The sequence below is a fragment of the Geospiza fortis genome, unplaced genomic scaffold (genome assembly GCF_000277835.1).
Source record: "Geospiza fortis unplaced genomic scaffold, GeoFor_1.0 scaffold27, whole genome shotgun sequence".
Lineage (NCBI taxonomy): Eukaryota > Metazoa > Chordata > Aves > Passeriformes > Thraupidae > Geospiza > Geospiza fortis.
The window spans coordinates 4,828-32,611 of record NW_005054329.1 but is presented as its reverse complement, the minus strand read 5'-3'; the positions used below and the strand labels follow the sequence as shown (position 1 = coordinate 32,611).

General features: G+C 36.5%; 1 protein-coding gene across 3 annotated transcripts; it reads right to left on the bottom strand.

Annotated features, from left to right (window-relative positions):
• GARNL3 (GTPase activating Rap/RanGAP domain like 3) lies at window positions 1–25,896 on the bottom strand. Of its 3 annotated transcripts, none has more exons than XM_031057230.1 (28): window positions 25,779–25,896; window positions 24,389–24,463; window positions 23,000–23,099; window positions 22,425–22,543; window positions 21,738–21,802; window positions 21,059–21,122; window positions 20,761–20,787; window positions 20,286–20,361; window positions 19,594–19,692; window positions 18,933–19,036; window positions 17,662–17,770; window positions 16,388–16,433; window positions 13,895–14,001; window positions 12,961–13,082; window positions 12,184–12,288; window positions 11,379–11,453; window positions 10,353–10,464; window positions 9,514–9,612; window positions 8,477–8,593; window positions 7,625–7,797; window positions 7,157–7,315; window positions 5,231–5,297; window positions 4,480–4,587; window positions 3,973–4,244; window positions 3,611–3,746; window positions 2,367–2,576; window positions 1,949–2,060; window positions 1–1,177 (listed from the first exon to the last, which is right to left on the bottom strand). In XM_031057230.1, the coding sequence occupies exons 1-28, from the start codon at window positions 25,866–25,868 to the stop codon at window positions 1,021–1,023; spliced, it is 3,105 nt and encodes a 1,034-aa protein (XP_030913090.1). In that variant the 5' UTR covers window positions 25,869–25,896; the 3' UTR covers window positions 1–1,020. The 3 variants fall into 3 exon arrangements, with proteins under 3 accessions (XP_030913090.1, XP_014162633.1, XP_030913091.1); XM_014307158.2 differs by having other exon boundaries at window positions 3,973–4,091; XM_031057231.1 differs by lacking the exon at window positions 20,761–20,787.
• Window positions 25,897–27,784: the final 1,888 nt, after the last annotated feature.

Sequence of the window (27,784 nt, the reverse complement as noted above, 5' to 3'; positions counted from 1 at the left end):
TTTAAATACAAACACCTTTAATACAGTAAGAGACAAGATCGCTGTTTCATCACAGAAGACTACCTAATTAGCACTGAAATTCCCGTCTGCATCCAGTTAGAAAAATACAACTATCTGAAATAATTACTTATACTGTTGGTGCAAGCACAGACAACAGCTAATGATGATATCTGCATAAGAATCTTTTTGTAGTCAAAGACAATTTGGGTTGGCTCTTCTGCCTGTAATGGAAAAATCTGCAGATGCACTACAATAAGAGTTTTCCAGTAGATGGACCAAAGTTTTTGTTTCCACATTTTTTGTTTGTTCGTGGGGTTTTTAGGTTTTTTTTTTAGTTTCCTATTTTCGAGAAATATTCTGCAAGTTTGTGTCCTATAGAAAGGTTCTCTGTTCAGGGATTTTTTTACGCCAAAAGAGTTTTCAAGTTTGTCTAAACAATGACCCAAGAACACACCATCTTCATATCTCACCTGATTCTTCAGTAAGCATACCACAGATGCATCAATTTAGGGACTGACTCCAGTGTTTGAAATGACCTTGCCTGCAAGTCTTTTTTTTTTTTTGTTGCTGTTTTGTTTTTCAAAGACTGAAAAACCAAAAGTAGTGATCTGTGTTATAAAATTCCTCTTCCAACATGACATACACTGTTGTAAAACAACTCATGATAGTAATAACAGCAATTAACTTTGCTGCATGTCATTTAGGTAAGTCAAATTATAAGAAGCTTAGAATAAGTAATACTTTTTGTTTACTCCAGTTTCAGCCTAAATCTCCCACTGATTACCTACTGTTAGAATGCCATGAAAAGTAATGCTTCATTAACTGAGAGAACATACCTATGTCAAAGATAAAAGCATTGCCAAATCAGGCTGTGCTAACCAGAACATGGATTCCATAAAGATTTATCACCAGTACTTCCAGCCACATTTTACTACCAGAAGCAGTGTTTGTGACATTGCCATAGAGCTTACAGAGCTGTAAGAAAATGTGAAGTAAGGAAGAAAGGTTTTAAAAGTGTCTTCATTTTAAGTCAATGATGTCTTCATCATATAAAGAAATCAGCTGAAATGGATAGCTAGATGGTGAGTTCTCCTCCCTGTTTGCTGAAGTATCAGGATCTGAACTAGTGGAAAGATGACGTCTTTCAGAATAGCCTTCAAATGAGCTTGAGATTATCCTGCAAAGAGGAAGACAAAAGTTACTAAAAAAAATACAGAGGTCAGGGCAGGAAGGAACAATGGCTACTTCTAGATCCTATCAAGTTATCCTAAAGACAGACACAGACCATTACAACTAAGTTTCCTCCTGTTTTACTCTACTAAAAATAATCAAAAGGCAGTATTAATGAAGCACCTCACCCAAGTAATTTCCAAGTAGGGAAATATATCAAACATAATTTTACACTGCGAGAGAATTTTTGTTTTGTTACTGTCAGTCTCCTGTATCTTTCCAGTATTCTGTATTCTGCCAGTACTCTAGGCAAACATAGGTTATGCAAACAATGAAAACAAGAGAATGGCACTGGGGGTGTCCTGGTTCAGGGCAAATTTGGGAGAGTGCCAAACAGACAAATGCTGCAGTACTTTTTCACAAAATGTATTCTGAAAATAGCAACACAAGAGCATACAAAGAAAACAAGAGAGTTTGCACAGTGCAGCTGCAGTAGTCCAAATCTTTATAACAGGTTCAGCTGCAGCAGGTCCCACAAAATGCCATTTAGTCTTGTCTTGCAATATTATCATTATTATTATCACTAACATGTCTTTAGCAAAAAGTGTAACTGCTTCAGTACTTATGGTATTCAGATACTCTAACAAACACATTAGCAGGAAATGCACATGGATATACAAAGGTTTTGGTCAGCCTCATGCCAACCGAGATAAGCATGAGTAATCAATTCTGAAAATATTTACAGCCTAACTTAGGCTCTTTTCTAAAGTATATTTACCTGTCACTACTAGTTGATCTTACAGCTCCCTGCTTAGGGTCTGACTGTCTTCGATAAACCTTTTTCAGCTTCTGTGCACTTTCTGTCTTGGGTATAGGCTCATCCAAGAGACCTCAATAAAGGAATAAAAGACTTAATACTTTCAACATAAAACAAAGTACTCATGAAAAGATTAAGGTATCTGTTGCTGGTTTCCATTACTAACGATTTCCACCTAATTTAGAATATGGCCATCTTTTACACGATCAGACAACGGCTATACTATTTGCAAATAATGCTTCCTCACTGTTTCTTTTTTTTTATTTTAATAATTTATGAATACTATCTGCATGTTACAAACCTACCTGTGATGGTGCAAAGATTAGAAAGTATATGTTTGGCAACTGATACGTAACACTGAGGAATGAGGAGAGTTTACCCAGCAATTCTTTACGTGTTCTGCTTGCAATTTCTTTAATTTCCATACGAGATAAGGGTAGTGAATGCATAACTGGAAGAGAGGTAATGCCACTCAATGGTGTGGCAGTGATGACCTTGGGAGCCAAAGGCGACTTCAGAGGTCGTTCAATGCTTCGCCCAACCAGATTGCTCAGAGGTATTTTGTACAGGTTTTTGCATGGAACTTCACCTGAAACACAGAAAGAAAAAAGAACATTACACTTGCACAACAGAATCAGTTCTTAATAATTCCAAATGAAAAGTTATAAAGACAAGCTATACTTGTTGAGTTGAGCACTGAAGTGACAAAAATCTTTCTTGCTCTAGAGATCTTTCAATACAAATAAGCTAGGAGAAGGAAGAAATACAAGCAATTTGACTTAGAGACAAAAAGAAGATTGACTCTTGGCAACACGATGACTCAGGAGCAGAACCAAGACGTGAATTTATATGACCTGTGCCTGGTACTCTGACTATTACAATGGACTCTGTGCAGTATTTCTCGTGTGTTTTAAAGTACTGCAAACACATTGGAGCCTGGATCCCAAGTGATTTAAATTATGACTCCTCTTAGGTAACATAAAATACCATATTTTCTTAATTCCTAGAAGAAAAACAAAGTCCCAAACTTATCATTAAATAAAAAATTTATGATTACCTTCTTTTCCTATCTGCTAACAGTAAAGCAGCAGATTTAAGGAAGAAAAGTGTACACACATCTTGCATTATTTAGCTGATGTTCCCTTGTTTCTCCTTTATTGTTACACTATAGACTGACCGCTCATACATCATGTTACACTAAATTGTCTGTGCAAAGCTTTTCAAGGCTTCTTACTTTCGTTTTGCAAAAGAGCTTCAGCCATTCAGTGGTTATTCTGCTTTTCTTTAACGAAAGGAATAGTGTATGCGAAATGTCAAGCTGTCTCACAATTTTATGCCCCTTTTTGCATTATGACTTGTGATCGCATTGTGAAAGAGTCATCAAGATATTGAGGTTTAATTCTTCCCTTCCTACAGAATTTATTTCTTCAGAACAGTGCTACCATGTATTCAGAAAAGATACTACAGTGCAAAAGCTCAGCCAAGTGCTTTATAAGTGTGGAAAATACAAAATCTCTTATCCTCCACACTTTCAGGTAGGAACTCACATTTTTTTACTATCTTTACTTAAGACCAGCCGCACCAAGATTTGATAACTGCTGGAATGATTAGAGATCACATTACCTTCTAGAGAAGGAAGAGGTAACTCTGGCTTTTCGTAAGCTGTCGGTGTTTGAGGAGAACTCTTTGAACTCATTTCCTTAGAGCTGCTCTCAGATGATCCACTTACTGCAGCAGTAGCTTTAAAATAAATATCCGACTGAAATGACAAATAACCCATCATTAGAACAGTTAGACTTTCTTAGTGATCTTCTGATTCTCTTTGTCCTTGATATAAACTAGGAGCAGACAGATGAACAATTATTGCAGATAAAGTAAGCATGTATTTCGGTTTTGTTTGTTACGTTTTTAGCAGCAGCAACTTTTTATGTTCATTAGATCCTAACACATCACAGAAATAGTCAAACATGATTTTTCTGTCTTACCCTTGATGCTACAAGTTGAAGCTCAGGCACAACTGCTGTGTGGACTAAGTTCCCATTCACCACTAATCGGATCTCAATGGAATCAGTAGTGAAGGCAAGAACATAAGGGAAAGCACAGACTGCAATGAAATAGAAGTTATTTGGCAAGGAAAAATGGTTAAAGCAAAAGTTTCTTGGATGCTCCACGAAAACTGTTCTTGACCTCTTCTGGCATGTTCCTTTCTTATGAAAAGTGTTGTCTAACATATTGAAGAAAATTTCACTCTTCATGCCTGGCAGAATATAGAGGGAACGGAAAATGAGAAACACAAAAAAGAAAGGGGAAAAAAGTTCAACAAAGGATGAACTTGCTACCAAGGCTCCACTTTTCAAAATTATCAGAAACTTCGGTCAAGTGGCATCATGAATGTAACATGCTTATTCCCACAACACTGGAATTCCACCAGAGCCAAGTGCAGGCAAAAATAGTAGCAAAAAATCATCTACTAAAAAGAGGTATTTTCTTACCAACAGCATAAGGAACTTGATTCCAGCTGAAGTGGAAGTCATAAGCTGATGGCTGGACAAGTGGAGAATGTCCACTGAAAGGATATACCTTTCTGTACTGACAAACATCTGCAGCAAAATAGAACAAAGAAGTATCCATCACTTTACACTGTAACCAACCACCACTCATTTTATGGGGAGATTTTGCAGAAGGGTGGACATTATGCACACAATCAAACATTCATGTAAAAATCCCTCTATAGCCGAACAGCTAAGCAAAAGTTGCTTTCTCTGTGAACACACTGGAAAGACCAAAATAAAAGACCTATGTTTTAATAAGTTGTCGTACTTCACAAAGTATTACTATTTCAACTGTTACCAGGTCCCTAATTCGTCTAAAGATACAGAAACGGGCAAGAAAACTTCAGAAACCAGTGTCTGCAGAATTGTATCTCTCTGCCCTTCAAGTAGCCATATGTTCATGTAATTTACATTCTTCTGTAAATTACAAGACTGTTATGCACATGGGTTATTACAGACACCAAGATTTCATTAATTATATAACTTGCACATGTATAAAACAGCTAGTATGACTAAAATACTTGCACTTGTAATTTCTCCAATATGCATTTAAGTTCCAAAGAATGTATTTTGATAAACTTTCAGTGAAACACTAAAATTTATTTTCAGATACAGACCTAGACTCCAATGAAAGAACATCTACATATGTAGATTGAGCTATTACCATTTCTGGCCTTCCCTAAACACTTACAGTTATAGCACAACAGTAGACCAGCTTCACCATCTTCATATACATCAATAGCCGCAACAAAATTAACCTGCAAGGATAATGGAAAAGATTAACAAACAGGCAGAGGATACTGTGGTTATTACAACTGGGTTGTGACTAACAAGCAATACAATCAGCAGTAGAAGTGCACAACTACAGGTAAAAGGGAGAAAAATAAAAAAGAAAAATAAATAAATAAATAAATTTATAAAAATAGCTTCTTTTGTGATGTAATTTTCAGGATGTTCTCAAGATGAAAATTAGTTTCCTTTGTATTTGGTTCTGTACAGTACCGAACACTCATAACCATATCACACTGCAAAGCAATAAAAACACAACTTACTTAGCAATATAAATTTTGGGAAATAGGATGATTTCAGAAAGCTGTGAATCAACATGGTATATTAAAGATAACAATTCTTTTCAAAAAGTGATCTTCAAATGCACATCATGACTAGCAAAAAGATCAGATACAATTCAAAACCACTAACATTTACAGAGGTCAACAGGGATGTACCTAAGGATTACTGAACAGTCTGAATTTACAAATTGAAAAACAACGTTGGTTAAATCACAGTATTTTTTACATAGATTAGGCTACATAAATTCTCTTAATTAAACTTTGGTTTTGTCTTTTACATTTAGATTAAAAACAAACCAAAACAGCTACAAAAAGTAGGATATCTGTTCAGGAAATGAGATCTTATGAGTGAAATGCATAAGGTTACATTAGACAAATGCTTCCCAAACCATATATCCTGCTTGGACAGGGAGAAGGCTGAGAGACTGATTCCATGAACAGCAGTTCTTTGACTTTCCTTCATTTAGGATTACTGTGCAGGTCAAGAACTGTTAAGAAAACCTGAAAGTTTACGCATCCATACCAAATGCATTTTGACCCGTCTTTTGTAGTGACTGAAAGCCATTGCTGCTCTGTTGTCCAGAGAAATAAGCAGGCAACCCATTTCAACATTATAAAAATCACTAGCTCTGCTCATATTAATTGTCTGCTTTATCTGTCTTCCTAAATGAAATAAGGATTCCGGTGTGGAAAAGAAATGGGAGTGGTGGATGGTGGATGGTGATGTACTTCTCCATCCCCATTCTTTACTTCTAGTTCCTCCTCATCCAGACTAAAATTAATTCCCAGCGCTGTGGAGAAGTTTATACTTGATCAGCCATGCCAGGGGCACCTCTTCATCACCAGATCCAAATAAAAATAGAGACGATTTAAAAAGAAAACAACTTATCAAGAACCATCACATGAAAAAAGTAGTCCCATATCTCATTAACAACAACAGATTACCTGTGCAAAATCGTCCTTTTTTTTTTTTCTTTTAATTGGGTCTAAAGCTACATGTCCACATCTCTATTTAGAAACTATACTGGAACTTTTTTCTGAAAACAAAGACATTACCTAAATCTTCTCCCTATGTCCTAGACAGATTGATATTCAGTTATGAGTTGACTGGGCAGCAGTTTCTTAAATAGAATGATAAACAATATGTAAACATTTTAGCTACATGCAAATAGGCAAATCTGAACAAGATACTGGTGGTCAACCACTGAAGTTATTTTGAAGCAATTTTATAAACAATAAAATACTGATACCACAAAAAGAAAGCAAAAAGCTAACTACTGGCCAAGAAAGAAGGAAAAATTAACTTTTGACAACAACAACATTCCAACAACACGGGCTTTTTGCCAATGTCATAGCTTATAACTACTCTCTTGGGAATTATCATCATGTATCCCAAAAGGAATAAATACCTCAGAGTGTCCTAAAGCAAAAAGTAGCACACACGAGCTCCTCACACTCCTAGGAGATCAGCACAGCATGCACTGAGTCTGCAACAAATTCTGCTCAGCGAGGGTCTGCAAAAAAAGTTTCAGCTGATGAAAACTTACCCTGTTTGTTTCAACATGATGCAATCTGTAGGACTCCCCTGTACTCTCATTGATTAAATCAAACTGATGCCGATATGCTACACAGATCATATTGTCACTGTCTCCAGTAGGTCCATCCACCAGCGTCATAACCACTGGAGGGTCAGAAAGGCATATTTCCTATAACGTAAACAATAGAATTACACACTTTTTCAGGTTCCTACTGTGGGTGCTGCAGGTACTCCATGATTTTAAAGGGATGTTTTCTAAGCACAGAAGCATAACAAAGAACAAGCAGAAACAATTCTTTAAAAAACCTGCAAGTTTTATTTAGCATATATACAACTGATTTCCACCCTATGGCTTCTCACTTTTATTTGTCTGTAGGTTCAGGAAGATGATAATGCACACTCTGCCTTCCCTGAATCCCCTACACCAGCTGAGTGCTGCTCAGCGTATTAAGACAATCAGTAACTGGATTACACATACCCGGATGTACTGGAACTCCTCTACTGGAGATTCAGGAGATGACAGCAGAGAGGTGCTGATTGAAGTGTCGTCCAAACTATATTTCTTTGTGACGAGAAGTAGTTTGTTCCGAATAGCTGCAACAATCCTGAGTTCGCTTCCGTGGTGAGTATTAATGGCATACAAATGGCAGCCTGAGGAAATAATGCTCTAGACTCTAAGTGGTTGGGATAGGGTCTGATTTTTTGTTTTGTATTCGTTTGATGATTAGTATAACAGGGCTCTGATGGATGACTTGGCAACACAGAATTAAAATCTCAATAGAATTACATCAACTTCTAGGAAAAGACAAAAGCCTATCACCCTTTTGAAATCTACTTTTAATCCGAAGCACACGGATTGTCACTATACTGCACCTTCCAGCTTTTCAAAGCAGCTTACTTCTGAAGACCAGGAAACATTTATTTCTACAGAAATAATGGGCAACACCCAGGCTAACCTAAGAACTGTTGTTTAATAGGGGATCTGCCAGCGTGCCAGTCCAGCTTAAAGCGTGCTTTATTTCAGTCTAACATCCCCACAAAATTCTTCTCATATCTCCCAACCCTGAAATCTTATTTTTCCCTAAAGCTTTTCATCGTTAGCGATTTCCAAGTAACATGGTTTTTTTACAACATTCAAAAATGTCACGCTGGATTGTACTAGAGTAATTTTCAAATATAAGCTTAGCAAAGTTTGAATTGACTTGTCCAGAGAAAAAAACCTAAAAGTGAACACCCACACCTGCCTAAAAAGAGCTAACAAGCCTCTGGCAGCTACCAGCATCAAAGCACAGCGGATGTTTTTAATACAGGGTAAGGATAACAATATCACCTTTTGTTCTCTCCAGTTTATTTTCTCTGCAGTCATATTTGTTTCTTATGATTTTTTTAGTCTCTATATCTTTTTGGACAGCACTGAGTCTGAAGACAAGGATACGAGAGTCTTTCCCTGCCGTATGGAGAGAACCAGGAAAAAAGTTAAAAAAAGAACACGGTAGTTTGAAATTAATACTTCCAATGAGAAGCAGCACCTAACCAACGGAGCAAAAGCAAACAAAGCATAATACCTCTCTGGGGACAGAAGACTTACAAACTCTCTAGGATTTACAACTGTAGTAATCAGCTCCTTCAGTACAGTAGCCAAGTTTCCCATTAGGTGGTGCTGCACCAAAGAATGATCTGAGAGGTTCCAAAGAGTGAAATGTACAATATTTTGCAAATACATAAAATCTTGCAAAATAACTAAAATACAATAGATATAAACTACAGGGCAAGAGAAAAAGGGTTAACTTTAAGAGCTGGCACCATTCAGGTGAGCAACTGATAACTGGATCCTCAACAGAGTTTGAACTCTTCAGAAGGGTTTTCTCCAGAAATTTCACAAACTGAGTTTCGATATAACTACACTTGCCAGATCCTCAGAAACGTCACCCATTCTCCACGTGTCTTGAGAGAACTGCAAATGGCTCTCACGTAGTTTGAGCTAGTTCTGTAAGATCTCAGGGTGAATTTCACCAGATGCAACCAAATTGGGCAACTCTCAGTGAGACAGAAGGAACCATGTTTTACCCAAAGCTTGGGTAAGCAGAGCTTCAGCAACTACTGAGGAAACAGACATAACAGGGTAAAAAATAATAAACCAACCATATCTGTAATGCTTTCCTGAGTTATACATAAAGATCCTGATCTTGCTTTGTGTATGTTGCCTTTATGAAACTCAATCACAGACTACTCTTTTATTGGGTAAAAACTACCTCACTGAAAAAGTGCACATTTAAGCCTTCTGAATGAGACAAAGTTGTCATGAGACATACATATCCAGCCATACCCAGAGTCAGGCAAGAACCCAAGAACAGGGACCTCTCCTACCTTTGTCTGTTCGGGCAATCAAAAGATCCAGAGCTTCCAACACGTTCATCTGCTTTATTTGGAGACTTTTATCAAATACTTGCACTGACGGTTGACCATCTAAAAAAGAAACACACATGTACTGAAAACCCTACCTACTAGATGCTGGTTTTGAACCATTTCTTTCTTCTAATTGAAGCCTTGGGTTTTTTTCCTTACAAAAATGAAGAGAAAAAAACCCAAAAAGAACAGCACAAAGCGCCGACACATGCCACAGCATCACAGCCAATACTTCCTCACAGGAGAGTTTTATTATTGTCGTGAATCAGATAAAGCTACTGAAACCTAAAAGTGACATTCCTTTGGCAAGTTTGAGAATTATGATCGAGCACTAACTTCATTCCCTCAGTCCTGCTGGCCTTATGTAACACACAGAGGATTATAAGGAGTCAGAGTAGCAATATCAATGCTAAGGGAAGAAGTAGGATATCATTGTCACATAAGCCCTTGACTTCATGCTCACTATTATCAAGGGCTAAGAAAACCAGACAAGCCATTTAGACACCTCCTGAACCTGGATGCGACCTCCTACAGCTTTTCAGATGGTCAAGAAAACAACATCTGAAATAAGAACACATTCAGAAATCTGCATTAACACTAGCTCGCCAATATGGCTTGGTTCTACTGCAGAATGAATTTTTGCAACTAGGTTACATAAATGTAATAGATTTACTTGGAATAGTAACTATCCCCCTACATAAAGGCTTATTAACACCTGAACAGAGTTTATGAGCACACATTTTCAGGAAAATGGTCAGATACACAAAAATTGACACAAAAACACTAGATCATTTACTAACCATCTATTAACAAGATGCCAGCATCTGTAGAAACCAGCAAGGACTGGCCCCAAGAATCTGCACAGACAACCTCATGAGGAAAATTACTGCAGAAAGACTGAGATTCCCAAGGCTATGAAGTAACATAAGGGATACATATTAAGTACACTAAAAAATACAGATCATACAGACACAGAATGTGATGGACAATGGCAATAACACGTAAATGCTTTTGGCAGGATACGTTTCCAAACATTATATTGCTGGAATTAGAAATATCAAAACTGAAATAATTTTCTGGCAGAGGACTTCCTGCATCAGTTCTGGTTTGGAGACTAGTAAGACACATCCCTGAAACGCTAGAATTAAAACACATGCAGCTGAAACTCAGCGCAACCATCACGCAATAATTATTTTCATTTAAAAAACCCAAACCTATATATTTAAAATGTATGTACCACTACACATACGTAGTTTGCTTATATTTTATGGTTCAGTTTGTGATGTTTAGTGACTAGCACATGGTACAGTTTCTGCCTTTCTGCCAAATTGTTCTTCCATCCTGTGTTCTCTGTACTTCCCTCCCAGAGCCTGCCCCTCCTCTCCCAATTTATATATTAGTTGAATCTCTGAAACTCTAGAAGCACTTTTGAAGCTTCTGTATATAAAACATATGCAGAAGAGTGCAGCTGGCATATTTCACTCCCTAATGACTTCAAACAAAATCCAAATGAAATAAAAGGAAATTAAAACACAACTGAATCTTGTTTCAAGAGTGCTGAAATTAAAATAAAAGATGATTGCATATGGAAGATATAGCCTTCATTGAATTTTCTCAGATATAAAAATGTCCACGCTTGCTTTAACTTTTGGGAAGTGCTTCTGCCCCCAGGCTCATCCTTTATTAATCTAATAGTGACTGCAGAATCAGTGTGACACTGTACCTTTCCTCTTTTCTGCTGCAGCATCTGATTACAGAAGTAAACAAATATGTGCCATGCTACATAATGTTTAACGTTCCATAACTTCTCTGACAGTTTCACTCACCTCCTTTTTACAAAAGCTTGTGCTTGCCAAGTTAGCTGTGGTATCCCCTTTCACAGTGGTTTTCAATTTCAATGCCTAATACAAACAGATGCTTCATTTAAACTGAGCTTTTGTCAGCAATACCCAAACTAAAGACTATATTAAAAGGACAATTTAGGACTAGAAAGTAATTCCAGTTTGGAATTCCTATGCCATTTTAAGTAATGAAAAAAGAAGCAGAATTCTGTATCCTCAACAATGTCAAATGGTTATTAGGTATCTTACCCAAAACATACCTTGGCTGTTTCTTCGTTAGGATATTTTTTTTTGGTTTTTTTTGTTTACTTGCTTTCTAAATGGCAACCCAGAAAAGAAGAGTCAAACGTAGTAACAGAGAAAAACCTCCACCTCAAACTACAGAATCTAACTGTCTACACAGTTTACTATAAGTAGCCAGATAGAGGATCCTCTTGTCAATTATACAAACTCACCTTTGATTTGCAAAACTTCCTAATGCTAAGGCTAACTATATATATGTCTGTCTACATATATTGCCAGGCATCCCCCTAAGGTAGGATTTTTACAACCTTCATTTAACTCACGTATGATATAAATATTTCTACATGTATACATCAGGCGTTACAGATAAATACTTCTATTCATGTTTTATTTTAATGTAACTTACAATAATGCAATACTAAAAAACTATTTCTGGTCACAGAAAACTGCATTAAATCCCGACATAACTGCACGGTAATCAAAGTTTAACAAAAGGAGTGACATGGCCTTTTTAAACACAGCTGCACACCTTCTGAAGTGATCCTACCTGACCAAGCCGAACAAACTCTGCTTGTCGAGCTTCCTCTTTTTTCCGTGTTGATTTTGGGGACTCTGGTAACACGTCACTGAAGGATCTTCTATTAAGCATATTCTAAAATAGAAAATGTTTCTTTCTAACTGCACAGCTTCTCAGGGAAGAGAAACTGCAACTCTTCCAATCCTTCAGTGCTTTACCTGACAGCTTGTCATAGTTTACCACTGCCATGTTCTGTACGATCATACCACATGAATATGTGACATGAATAAATGAAAAAGAAAAGTTGAAGCAGATCTATATAGATAAAAGAAATAAACACTGGTCAAAAAAATAGCACCTTGTTAGTTTTAGAAGTACTGAACTTATTTGTAGTTAGTTAAGAATCACCTTAAGTCCTCATCATCCAAAATAAAGTTACCTCATAGCTACCCAGGGGTAAGAATCATCTAAATTTACACATAACAGAACAAATGAAGATTTTATGGTGATGAGACTAATGCCTGTATTGATAGTATCTAAATTCCCTATTCCCTTGCGACAGGTAAGCTTACACCAAGTATGACATTTTTATGCTTCCCCTCACACCTGGTGAAGAGTCCTGTCCAGAAAGGACTGTCTGTCAGCTTTCATATAACTGTAAAGTAAGCTATACAACAATCAGTATTTAGCCTAGTCATATGCAATTCAGTGCTCATTAGGATTACAGTCCTTTAAAGTGACAGAACATTCAAGCTACTAGTTAGAACAGGACAGCACATGTGAGGGATGCAGAAACTTCTGACTTACATTTCCCTTGTGTAGGTCAGGCGTCATGTCTTGGTACAAAGAGCGAATCAGCATGTCTAGAGTGCGCTGACGTTTCTGAGAAAATGTTGGTGTTTCCAAGGTGGCTTTTTCACCATTTATTACTAAATGATTACGGAAAAGAGACATTATGTAAACAAACTGCAACAATATCCACCAACCCTAGTTTGCCTCTATATCAAAATACCTGCTGTGTCCCTATTAATTTAAAATTGCCTTCTTTTTGCCTTTTTAAAGAATAACTCTCCCTTCAGTTAAAGGAGAAAAATTAGTAATAAAAGAATTCCACAAGGCATCAGAATAAATACCTAACTAATAAAAAAATTGAAGACAAACTACTGGTCAACTTAAGTACTAAACAATTTAAATACACAAAATGAGCCATCAAGCTCCTGTCAGGTTTAATTGTAATTAACATGGTCAATTTTGAAAGATTCCTTTCTTGCTGATTTAAAGGGCAAATACAGGTCAATGAAAATTGAAACGGAATGATTACAAAATTAAAAAGTGCTGCACAGGCGTCCTTCGGCACTTTTAAGAATATATTCAGAAGAGATGCTACTTTCAGGTTTTCAGAGCTACTAAATTAACGCTTTCTATTACTAAATAATGAACAGTATTATAAATCCTTTCAGATCTCCCAAGCCCTTTACAAAAATGCAAAGCTAAATATGGCTGCGTGTTCCGCAAATGTGAAAGTCAGCCTCTGTCTAGTAGCCTCAGAATTTTTTTTATCTGACTGTAACAGTTTGCTGGAACTGACATCCCAACTATGCAACAGATGTGAAAAAAAATATTTTGGATACAGATCAGCAGAATACACAAGAAAATGCATATACATTTTAAGCATAATGAATTTTAATTTGTTAGCACGATTTTTTAAAGAGTGTTTCTAGCAAAAGAAAAACTGACTTACATTTCACCAACACAAAATCCCTGAACTCCTGGTGATTTGTAAACACAGGTGGGCATGGAAGGGGAGGTCCAAAGAGAGGAACGCTTTCTTCTGAAAATATTTTCAGCCTATTGAAAGTACAAATTTTATCTACATTGAAAGTCACATTCAAACCCTACCTTTTTTATAGACACTATTCAGAACTGAAGGAAAAAAAAAGGAAACTGTTATCTGGGTGTCTTACATAAGAATTTCAAAGGGCATAACCAAAAAAAGATTCACTTGGAATTACTCAGCAGAGCAAAGTTATGTTTCTTTTACACCAACTAACACAGAGACATAGAATTAGAACAGAACTTCGCAGTTCTACTCATGCAGCAATAGTTTTAGTGGCACTAGCAAAATACAGCCCTATTCAAAAACACTGTAAAAGAACAGGTCTTCACGTACAAAATATGTTCTCCTTACAGATTTCCACTTTCCCTATGCATTCACCACACGCATGCAATATTTGATGCTTTCAAAGTAACAGTGGCTTACAACATATGAATCTGTAGCTTGGGACCAGCAAATTCATTAACACTGAGGAAGACAGAGGCAGAATAACTTCCGTGACAGCTGGACCTGCCGAGTTGTTTTGATCCATAAGGAATCCAGCATAGCAATATTGAATGGCAGATACAAACCCATGCCTATTTGTTCACCAGGGCATAGCTTCTTTAAGATAAGTAATCATTCTTGGCTATTTCAAGTGATAGTTTGCCGACAAGTCTTCCAAGTGGCATGCGCAGATGACACGGGTCACAGCAAGTTCAGTGGCAAAATTATAGATTTAACCTGTATCTGCTATTTTAGAAACCAGACAGAATTTACTTTCTCCAAAAACCAGCAGTGACTGACTGATATTGAGTCTAATGGATCACAATGCCTTCATACGGTCTTTTTTCTTGAAAGCTTAGGAACTGCATACAGTATGAAACACAGCACTACATTTGCGTGAATATTGAATATTTGTTTCACATATTTGAGACACAGTTTCATAAATACCCTACGTCTATTTAATTACGTCCAGGTAAAAAAACAATCGTTTATAACTACAAAAGGTGCGAAATGTTCCTGAACTACATCAGAATGAATTGCAACGGGGAAAGCCGTGACAAAACTGACTAAAAAAATAGACTTCTTGAGTGACATAAAATATAAAGGCATTCTAAGCAGAAGTTCAGCATCAGACCTCATAGTGGTATTGCATTTGAAACAAGGAAAATTTGCCTCAAAAGCCTAGAGCATCCCCTATCCCTTTTTACTGAAATTTTGACCACTTGGAAGACTGTCTTCACACACACACAAAAGTAAGAGAAGGAACGAGCTCTATTCAGGCCTACGATCAAATGACAGAAGGAAACATAATGGAGGCAAGCTGAAACATAATGTTTTAAGGTTGTCATACGGGAAAAAAATACTATGTGATATGTACTACGGCAAGATGTGTCAAGACTGGCAGAATGAAGCAATTAAGATGAACTGATCTAGTAAAAGCTGCCAGTTACTTAATGCAAGAGAGAAATTTATCTTATGTACTGCAACTCATTTCCTTCCCCACATAAACAGCAATATAAAAAGCATTTTACCATGGCTAACCCATCTACAGACTATCAGTTTACAATCAGGACAACAATCACTTCTTAAAGGGTAATGAGGAATGTATGCCCAGGTTTCGGTCTCAAACCAAGAAGAAAAAGAAAGAAGTGACTGCATTTTCACTTTGGAATCATGAACATGTTTTGAACATCAATTTAAACAAATTTGCAAGAGGAAGGTGACAAGATCATGTAGCAAAATAAAACTATTCCTTTGCTTATCTGCATTACAGACGTGACCCCAAAGAGACCTTAGCTGTAAATGAGGCAGGGGAAAAAAACTCCCACACACAAAGTGAAGTATCATTCTTGTCTGGAGTTAGATTTAATGAAATGCTGAAGAAACACAGCAATATGTAAAATTCTGGCAGGTTTTAAGTACGTGACATTCAACTATACGAGTACTCTATTAAAATCCCCAAAAATAAACTAGTTTGCTCAGCTACAGCCAAACTGCAATTTGTAAGGACTTGTAGTCCGTGGCTATCACAGCATCACATGCATTAAATAACTGTCACCATCCACGTAGTTTACTATGCCATTGATCTCACCAGGTATGAAAGTTCCAAGCATATCTTTCATCATTTTTTATATTTCATCTAAAAACCAGTTTTGGGTTTCCCCCTTAGCTTATGCCTGTTGCAGAATTTAATGTTTCTGATGTTAAGAAACCTGCTACTTATAGCCAGTTTAGTGACATCTGCCTGCAGGTCCATATCGCTCTTCAGTTTCTAAAGCACATTTGGCTTCCTGGCATACAGACAGGTGGATCTGTCTGTATGCCAGAAAGTTCTCCCACTGCCAAAATGTTTTTCCATTTTCTCTAAACCATCAGTTATTAGTTGTGAAATTATTTGTTACAATCAGCACCTACCTGTAACTATCATTCTGCTTATTATATCTCACTAAAGCAAAAATATCTGCCATACAGTTAAGGAAGTTAAACCAGTTCTAATAAAGTTCACGTGTATTTTAATAAACTTTTCTTTTCGTGCAGTACATTGCAGATTTAATAAAGGTACAATATATTAATCAAGTAAACGTAAATATATAAACAATTCTAGACAATATAGATTTCACTGTTTACAAAAGGGGTCCTATGTGAAAATGTTATTGCTTGATCAACAGTTTTAAAAACCAAGCTACTACCACAGACACAGCATAAGACATACTATAGAAGTTTGTCTTACTTGTATTTGATATATTTGTGATTAAAAATACTTTTAGTTGATAAAGCAGTACTGATACCGAACTTTGCTTATACCAAAGCTTCCACTGAAGAAAATATTCCAATGATACAATTTTGCCAACAGAATTATAGGAAAAATGAGAGAATGATTTAAAGTGCAAGTTATACTAAGGCTGATGCTCTATTGTAGAGTTATATTGATGTGGTAAACAATTCTTCTTAGTATTTAGGTTCCTTTGATATGTAAAGATTTTTATTATTTTTTCAAACTTTGTTCATTTTCATTCACCCGTAGCAAGTGGGTTCCAGGAACATTTAATCTTCCTGAGAACTAGGTGTGGAAGTCTAAAGCTTTAAAACTCAGCAACAGAGTATAGACAGAAATTAGAGTTTTCTTCTTTTAATTCATTTTTCCTCATTCCATTCCATCTAGTCTAACACATGCCAGATTGGGGTCTACAGATAACTACTATTGTGACCCCATGGTAATTCCAAGATATTGGCCGCTGGTTTCTGCAATCATATAGTCTTCAAATAACAAATTTAAAATAAACAGCATCTAAATGTTGAAAGGCAATATTGAGTAAAATGCCAAAATGTAATGCCAAAATAATTTACAAAACCAAGAGAAATTAATTTATAAAGTAGTACTTTTTGAAAAGGTATAAAATTAGATTTGTGAAAGGATACAAATAAATGCTTTCAATAAAAGTATTTAAAACTCACATTCTTGCTTTTACCTTATCCTCTAAGGGATTTAACAAACACTGTTTGATGCTGCAGACTTGGAAACTCCTCGTTAAGAAGCTGAAGGTCAAGAAGACAAGAATGCAACTGTCTTTGTAAAATAATTTCCACTTCCATAAACAGCATAGAGGGAGGAATTCAGGGCAGAATTAAAAGTAATATTGATCTTAAAAAAAAAGAAAAATCATTAGAAAATGTCAGGAAAAAGATACGTGTAAAATGAGAGCGAATCATGGATGGCTTGAATGCTGGAGAAGACTCTTCACCTTCCTGAAATATGATAGTGACAATGTCATTTCCAATATGTCGCTTCCTTTCTACCTGAAAAAAAAAAGCAAAACAAAAAAGGAAAAAAAGAAAGAAGAGGCAGAAAAAAAAGAGATAGATAGTGACTTACAAGACATACGTAAGTATCTTAGCAATTCTGTGACAGAACAATAGAACAATATTCCTAAACTGCAAACAGAAAAATTGCAGTCAATATGACTGAGGACAGTATAAAACCATTACTTAACTATAAGCAAGTAAACCTAGCAATGACATGGTGCACACAACAAGGCAAGTTCTAGAAGAATAGATATTGCATATGTTTAGATAAGCACTCATAGTTTCCATAATTACTATTAATGAATTGGGCATGGAAACTCTAGCGCTCCAAAAAAAGCAAATCTACCGCTTGAAATAAAAGGACAAAAAACTCTGGTGCTGAAGTATTCTTTTGAAAAAAAAATACTCTGATTGGCCTCCATTTTCTTCTGTGATCTTGTCATCAGTCCAAGCAAAAAGCATGAGAAAACTGCCATATGTCAGAATGCATAATAAGAATAAATGTAAGAATGCATAATAAATAATAAATCAAGTAATTTGTAAGTAATTTAGGTAAATCATTATGGATGTATGATGTATAGTAAACACATGTGCCTATAAAGTATTTTTTTCATCATAAATACAAAGAAAGGCCTGAGCAATGATTGACAGCACATTTGAACAAGAACCCACCTAGTTAATCCACGGCAGTGTGACAGTACTTCCTAGGTTACCAACATTAATGTGCTCACAAGGGGAATTTCTTTCAAGCGACACTAATTCCTACTCAAGCAGGAGTTATGCATTAATGCATTACACATGTGAATATTCCTACAATTCACACACACGGCTAAGTTCCAGTTTTCCTAAAGTCTTTGAGGTAATAATTACAGCAGTAAAGCTCTTCAAGTCATCTGAACACCACACTTAATCAGTTCTCAGTTCTTAGATCTTCTTCACAAGTATCTTTTGTACCCTAATGGAGATGATAGGATGCATTGTTTCTAATAAACAGAATGAAATCTTCAGCATCAGGTAGGATATTGAGGAAAAAAAGTGCAAAAGTCTCAAGGCTTACCTCTCTCAAATATTAATGGACAAGAAGTCCTTTATTTCTTACCAAGTTTTGGAGTTTGTGATAACAAATAAATAGGGAAATAAAGAGAGAACCATGTACCTGCTGCTTGTTCTCCCTAGAATATGGTAGCATGGTTGAAACATGGAACATAATTTCATGCCCTTGAAAAACTGTATAGATGGAACAGGTTCCTGTTGTATCATCTGCAAGGGAAGGCAACATTTTAAGGAGGAGTATCTCCTCCAAGTTTTCTGAAAATCAAAAGATATTTCAAGTCTTTCTACCAAATCTTCTTCAGTTACCCTTTTTTGTCTGATCCACTTTAGAAAATGTCCACACCACATGTTTCATGTGAGTCCAAACCAAGTTTGCAACTAATCTGCATATTCACACTTAAAACCTATTATACCTTTCACCTACCCTCCTGAAATCACACGGGTCTTCAAGCCACAATGTCCTTCTACCGTGAGGCAAGTAACATGTCAGGTTATTGTTCATCTCATTCCAACTTAAAATGAAACCGTTCACCTTGATAATACCTGTCATAACTGCATTCCACACCAGTGACTTAAGCTAACCTGACTCATTCCTGGTGAACGAGTTCTACTTCTGGTGAAGCAGAGCATTTAATACACATACGAGGAAGCCCATTTTGGGATTTTTTCATAACCATGATATATACAATATGCACTACACGCAATAAGCAGAAACATTTAGAATGCAGCTCCACCCCCCTTCATTGCTTCAGATGAGTTCTTACTTTTAGTGTCCAGTCCTCCTCTGTAGCCTGACCAGCCTTTCAAAGTAATTGTGTCACCCAAGAGATGCAAAAATCGTTGAAAGCTTTCACTTCCAGTCTCTGCATGTGGGAAGGAGAAATGTTACCAAAAAAGCGCACCCATAGTAACAGAACATATCTCAAAAATGACCAAAATGAGGAAATGGGTCCTGCTTCCAGGACACAAGTTTCAGCTGAGTTAGTTGTTTCCTTTCATGTCTTCCAAGCCTACTGCCTTTCCAGAAACAGTACCCCGACCGTGCAGAATAGGCATCATCACATAACATTAAACAGTGACCTCTTTTGCTAGCACCAATGCTGTTCAAGCACATAGGAGAATGTGATCATGCTGTAAAAGAGTAAAAGAACTACAAGCAGTGAGTTAATGAGTTGCCTCCTTCAAACACCTCTTTTTTCTAAATGTTCATGTCACGCAGTCTATTTCTAGAAGACAGATATCGCTCTCTCTCAAGCTGTAACAATAGGCTTCCTACTGCAACTTCTTACAGACATAGAAGGCCCTATGCTACAATTTTTCACCCAACACATGAAATCAAGCTAAATGACGGTTCATATAACCATTGCCTCCCGCCCTGCTTCCTGCTGTAGGCACTATCTTGTTTTTTTTTTAATTCAAATGAACAAGACAATTAAGGAGAAGGTGAAAAACTCACCATTACTGAACATTTCATCATCTGTAAGCTGACCATCCTTAGCATAAAGGACTCCAAATTTAAAATTCACCGATCCCTGGGAAATAAAACCAAATATTGTATGATAAACAGTCAAACAGAAGACGTAAAAATTTGTTTCCTCTAAGGACTTCATGCATATATTTAAGGACTGTATCTTATGCATATATCTTTGCATACAGCCTACACATTAGAACATACACTTTATACCATCTCCTAATACATAATAATTTACCTTTAAACTTTGATAGTACAGCATAAAATTATTAACTTAAATTGGTGATCTATTATTATTAAGTTGGTGCTTAAAGTTATTTTTGCTGTCATGTTAAAAAAAACTTTTTTTTTTTTTACTGTAATGAGCAATTGCTTTCAAAGTCATCATAAGCCCATCAAAATACAAAGCTGTATTCACTGGACGGGTCTGTGAGCTAGAAGTAGTTAGGCTCATACTTACCTCTTGCTCTTCAAGAACCAATAAATCCTGTAAACAAAAACAGTATCTTTAGCCCACTCCTATTAAAGATTCTACAAGGATGATGGTTTTATTTGTGTTTAGAAGTTTTGATTTGAAATGGCCAGTTCAATGGATAAAGACAGTTTAAGTAGTACTACAACATTATTATTATTATTATTGTTATTATCATCATCATCTGCTACTGGAAGAAACAAACCAGTAGTATCTATATCTAATTACTTATATTTCCAGAAAATAACAAAGAAAAAGAACCAAACAAAAAAAAGTCACTTCCTACCTTTTGTATCTCAGGATGAAAAATTTCTCTTGGGCTCTTCTCAAATTTATCAAGACTCATAGCACTGAAAGGCAAATGAAATAGTGCTTTATAGAAGACCAAGTGCACATTTCAACGTCGAACCACCAACCAATTGCAGTCACAACGGTTACAAAATGAATCGTTCGGAAAGCCTCTGTTAAATGGAATGTTTTGTGGAACTGCCATTTCTTTCCCAAAATACTAACTTCCAACACTTCCTAAACTTACTTTGTATTTTAAAAACAGAAATTAGTAAAGCTCTGTGTGGAGATCAGATTTAAACGTATTTCCTTCTAAAGCACAGAGCTCTGTTCCATCACCCTTCACTTCGGCTCCACACAGAATCAGGGTGAGCATTTCAGGAGGGCTCAATAACCAATTCTATTTCTCTCTTTTTTCAGTTCTCTCTCTTCTTAAATAATTCAAGGCAAGTCAAATGAAAAATGAGAAGTTCAGCAGCAAATTCACACTTTTTCCCTTTGTCTGGTCAAAAACAGGCTTTAAAGCCACTTATTGCTGCCTTCAATGATTAAGACTTGCAAAACCATTTTTACATGTTTTACAGATTTATCATAAAACCACAGAACGCAAGCTCTGAATTACAGGAAAAGGTATACAGGCAAATTTCTAAACTGATCACTTGTTTGTAAATACATACCTTAATATAGATTTCACTGATAATGTTTTTGTGGGACTGTAAGGCAGACATATTTTCTGAGTACCCTGTAAACAAGAAAAGCTAGGCTATATTACAGGACATACCCACTTTTTCTGCATATTCAAATAGGATTATTAATAAAAACAATTAAGTTAAGAAAGAAGGAAGAAAACCAAGGTAATTTTACTCAGCTATATTCACTGCTGATTTAGAAAAAAAAGAAAGTCACGCGTGCTGCAAAGAACAAAAAAAGTGAACCATAAATGCCTACAGTAGAAATTTAAAACAATTGCTTGGATAAAAGAATCTCATGGACCTTTAAGTAGAAAAAAAGTGAAGCCAGTATCAGACCTGCCTATTTTCTTACCATTGTACAAGAAAACCCTAAAAGCAGTATAAAGTCAGTGCCTAAAACTGATCACAGGATGTAACCAAGAACAATTTAGGCATCATTTCTTTAAAAAACAGTCATTGGAAGAATTAGAAAATATCTGACACTACAGATTTCTGTCAAAAAGTTTAGTATAATGTTTAGTGTTATCTACTATGGTAGAATGATATGTTCTTGTTATACAAAATAAAAATACGTAATAAATACTGGAATTCTGAAGAAAGAGGAAAAAGCATATGATAAACATATCCAAAACAAACAAAAGTCAGAACGGCAGTTCAGTATTTGTTTCTTACTGTTTTTCTCCAAAGTATTGAATGGTATTGAGGAATGCGCTGATTATTTTGCTCAGACAGTACAACAGACAGAAAGAAAGGGTTCTTCTCTGCATCTGTACCTACATAATTCTGATGAACTGTTGGAAGAAAAACAAGCAGCACTATCAGTCATAAGGAAGACATACCCACCCACTCGTGCAGAATCAGAGACACACCTGTAAACATATGCATTCATACATAAAAGTATATAACTGTCTGCATAAATAACTACGTACTTATATACAGCTGTGTAAAAAAAACACCCAAAGAGACCGGTACAGTTTTCAAAGCCACGAAGGATTTCAAAACATCCCTTTTTGGTAGCAGGGGTTTCACTCCTTACAGACACCCATCCTCTGTTTTCAGGTTAGAGACACATGAAGCAAGGACTTGTTTCATGTACAGGACAGAAAATGTTTTAATACTAAATTAACACCGTACCTTTTTTCATATTGAAATAGTAACAGTTCAAAACTACAGAAACAGCAACAGCATTTTTGCAAATTACATTTTCATTGGTCCAAATTCCAATCCATCTGCAAAAAAATATTTACCTTTCCCTAAAAAATACTTCAAGTACCATCTTGTATGATATTCTGGGTTTTCCAAATGCACATCCGTTCTGTGCCACGTACCCGGAGCGTAGCCCGTATTCTGAAATCGAATTGGGACACTGTTACATTAAATACCAAGTAAAAAAAAAAGAGGACAAAATATAGGCAAAAGCAAATAAAGAGTGAAATTTTAGCTGTACACTGCTACTTAAAAAGCAAGGATTTTTGCAAAGTCAGTTGGTGTGTAGCTAAAATAAAAATTTCTACCTCTCATTTACCCTTTTTTCTAATTTCTCTGTAAGTAGGTAAGTCTTGTCCTACTGTACCACTCTTAGGGGTAATGTCAGAACATCAGAGAAAAGAAGGTCTTCAAATGTGGAATTTGAAGACAAACATTTTTAAAACTTAAATAAATTAATGACTTCAGCTTTCATTTTCTCAGTTCTTCCCAAATTAATCCCCAAAGAAGTCTCCTTGCTTGACCAAAGCATGCTTTGGAAGTTCTTCCGTGCTGTTTCTCATAAATTAAGGTAAATTCCCAAGCGTCCCTCAAGCACTTTTCCACTACGACTTAACATGCAAAGAAAAAGCCATTCTCCACATTCATTGACCATGTGGTCGTCCACTACCCACTCTACGAATCTTCCCACGATATGAGCTAATCAGCTTTTGAACTGCATGAAACTGAGCTAAAAAGACAGAGGACCAAACATAACTCTCCAAAGAATCAATGCAGAATAGTTAGAGTGCTTTCAACTCTGCAGCCAATGCTGATAGAAGCAGATGATCAGTAACAGTTTGCTGTTACTATTAGTTCAATACACACTTTACCAAAGCCTTACAAGTATCTCTAGAATATGAGGTCTTCTTTCTTCTGATATTAAGATGGTATTTGATGAAAGTTTTGCAAAGGAAGACAGAACATGAAGGTTAAGTGGAAACCTAATTGTCACTGGAGTAGTTGCAGGGACACACTGCGAGTTTAGCAGCAAGAAAGATGAAGGGAAATAACTCTCCAAGGCTCCACTCAACCTCTTTCTCTCTTATTTAAAGATAAGCACAGCTGCCAAAAGACAGCTAAGGGTCAAAAAAATGAAGCTAAATCTCATCAAGCCAACGAGCAAACTTTAAAGCACAGAGGTCAGCTTGAACATCATAGTACCAGCAGGACAGGATAGATACAGAGATGAATTAGAGACTGGGAAGCGTCAATCAGAGATATTTTTCTCCTAACATGATCGAGTGAGAAAAAATGTTACCAAAACAAAACACGAGAATTTTTCAAAGTCCTCTTCCTTAGAAAATGACTGCAAATGCATCTTTTGTAAGTGAAAAATAACAAGCTGAATCATTTTCTTCAGCATTCTATGAGTATTTTTGGGCACTTACCTCACCAGAGGAGCCATTTTCCACACGGAACCGTCCAGCTCTTTGAATGGCTCCATCAGCATCACTAGATATAAGCTATAAGAGTTTAACACAGAGGTTCTATTTCAAAAAATAGCCATAAGATCAGCAATCAAAACTTACTACCATTTCTTTTTGTTCCAGGCATCAGGACTCCCCACAGAGAAGGGATCAGTCTAGCTATTACCAATTTGACTAAAGACTTTGAATGACCCGGTAAGAACTCTGAGACAAATGAGATGCTTCATGAAGCAAGAAAAGTTAAGTTTGAAACACTTAGAAATTTGAAAGGGCAACAAGAACCTTTAAACATCTGTACTCCAAAAATGATACACTTTCATAAAATGCTAGCAGAATTTTTAAGAAAAACAACCAAGAAACAAGGCCTTTCATGTGAACTTACTGTGAATTAACAATTATAAATAACTTTTTATTTTCCAGCAAAAGACTTTAAGCACTAGGAATGAAAGACCCTCTTATCAGAAAACCAATTACTTGCATTTTTGGATTAAAACACAAAACTTTTATGTAGAACATATGGAAAGAAGAGAAAGGAACCTGGTGTTCCCATAATACGACTTCCAGCAACTAAGCCACCATTTTGCACCCCATTTACACACACGTTAGTAAATATACTAACTTGAAAATTACAACTATAGCTTGTAGAAAACTTGTGATTTCATCCTATAGTAACAGAGCTGGAGATAATTTTCTTAATTCCTACCCACTTCTGTTATCCTACAGTAAATTTATGTAATTTCATTATGACCTTGTAATCAGAATGACACTGCTGACATATTTTCACAATGCAGAAGAAATTGATAGATGAGAAAAACGTAGCGCCAACCTAATCACTGAATTTCAAGAAAATGCAGAATAACTGACAGATTCTAGGGAACCGTTTTCAAAATCCCAGTTCTGACTAGGTCATTTAGTTTTCAGCCCTCTCCCACTACTATGAGTCATGTACATATAAAATTACATACACGTGTATGTACACACATAAGCATGTACACAGTTTACAGCTTACATAATTGTTAGTACCTCATTAAATATTACCCTAATATTTTGCCATCTTCAGTTTCCAAGAGGAAAAAAGGCTCAATTTCCATCTGGAGGTAAACACAGTATTTATATAAAGCTTCCTTTCCTGTTACAACGAAAACCTAATTAATAAGGTAGTAAAAAGATGTCCCATCACAGGTCTGATATATATCCATTCAGAAGTCGCTTTATATTAGCTTATAACTTTCAAGTCTAGCTGAGAATGCACATTTTCCAAACTTGATCCAATTCTTTTACTTGGAAAAGAAAAGGATTAGAGCTCTGCATTATAAGCCGATAAACGGAAGGACAGGCTACGTATACTTACAAGCTCCACAGATCCGTAATGCTTTCTGCTAAACTCTCCGCGTCTGCAACCCAGATCTTCAGAGACGGAGCTGGAATAGAAACGCTTCATCAGTGTACACAAGTCAACTAGTCTTACATTTCCCACAATGCTATACCCTGCCATTAAAAAAAGTATAATTTCTGCAGAACAGGGTTCACAGAACATAAACTCATTGCTGCAGGAAACACTTTTTACAGCATGCACAATCTCTAGCAGCCATCGCAGTCTGGCTTTCATATTACGCCCAAAGCAAATGTCCATGTTCTGACTGGAAGCAAAAGCTATGATTAAATTAAATACTAAGGCATGACGCAATCAGAGTTCCAAAGCAGGTGGTGGCTCATAACCACGTTCAAAAAGTAAATTTAAAGCCTCAAAGAGGACAACTGCACTACACAACTCAGTAAGACCACATTTAGTAGGTTGCTACTGATTTTTTCAGTCTTTTTTCAGCCCACACACAATGAGAAAAGAAACCAGTACTTTAACTTAAGAGCATGAGGAAACAACAGCATTTCAGAGGTTTCCCTCCACCACCTTGACAAAGATAGCAAACAAAAGTAATCCTGGAACGCGAAGCGCAAAATCCGTCCACAGTACCAACCTCATACCATGGTATCACATTACTCACCACCTCTTCACAAACTACATTCCACTAATTTGAAGACAGACTGCCTTGCCACAAACCACACCCTCTCATATCAAAAGCATTTTCCTGACAGCATTCTCAATAATTCATAAAACACAAGTATATCTGCACTAACGATTAAAACAAGACTGCTTAAATATCAATATTGTAATTTGTGTCCCAATTCAAGCCACCTAAAACATACCTAAACTTCAAACGCACTAGCAGTCCTTCTAAAAATCAGAAATATACCCAAGAGCAAATCTCTGCCTCTTCTAAACCTAACTACTTTATATCACACCTCACCTGCTTCATATCTTGTAATTAAAGCAGACTCTCACATCAACATAAATGCTACAGAGACAACCTCATAAAAATTAGGCTTCAACGTAGGCATAGGTAAGACTCACATTATCATGCAATTTGCCTAAACGCATATATTCCCTAAGGAATCCTTGCGCCTGCATACTTCTTTGGCTCTCCGTTCTTGGTTATCACCAAGATTTGTACTCGACTCTCTAACATATCACATCTGCTAATTTAAAAAATACATTGTGATTAAAATTAACTGTTCATATTAATTTTCTTCATTGAATGACATCCTTCCTCAGCCCTAATCTATATAAGAAAAATGGCTGCTCCAGTTATAACACTTTTAGAGTAGTTTTCATCTTATTAAGATGAACTGCCAGCACTGAGGAGGTTAGTTCATCAGTGCTTTGCATTACGTGGGCTTAATAATTTAAAATTTACTTACATTGTAAAATATTTAAATGCAGATGCACCTTTACTCATATGAATATAACTAACCAGCTTACATGCATTTGCACAGCATCTACACAGTATATTCCGCCTCCCTTTCCCATTTTTCTGGAAACATAGGTGCAGTTGTATAAATGAACAGCAACAATGAAGAGGAGAGAGGACCAGCTTCTTCCCGTTTCAACAGAAGCTCCTACAAAACAGTCCTGAAAGGTGAACAACGAAGCAAAATTAAACGCATTTGCTAATCTAAACAGAAATGTTTTCTGGATCCTAGTGCCAAATCACAAGGTTTGTCTTTCAGAAGCTCGACGCTGGAAAGCATTTTACTTGGGGGTCGGGAGGGTAGGGGCAGAAGGCGGTGAGTTTGCAGATCGCACCTGTGCGATCAGAAGGATACAGCCTGCGTGCTTCTTGGGCTTGCCACTCTCCTTGCCATCTATGTGTTTACTAGTCATTACCGGTCCATCTGTTTCCATTTAAGAAAGAGTCACAAGCACTAACGCAGTCAGCAGCCGTGTAATTCCAGCGATATCGCAGCGCTATCTGCTCGCAACGCTGAACACGCTGCGAAGCCGACTCCGAAGACGCTCAT

Bases quoted from the DNA above. Each gene is read 5' to 3' on its own strand.
- GARNL3 (XM_031057230.1), bottom strand. From the start codon at position 25,868: ATGAAGCGTTTCTATTCCAGCTCCGTCTCTGAAGATCTGGGTTGCAGA. The intron at 17,771-18,932 runs GTACATGGTTCT...TTTTTTTTTCAG, and splicing joins CTAGGGAGAACAAGCAGCAG to GTAGAAAGGAAGCGACATAT. The intron at 7,316-7,624 runs GTATGTGTAATC...TTTACGTTATAG, and splicing joins AGGAGTTCCAGTACATCCGG to GAAATATGCCTTTCTGACCC.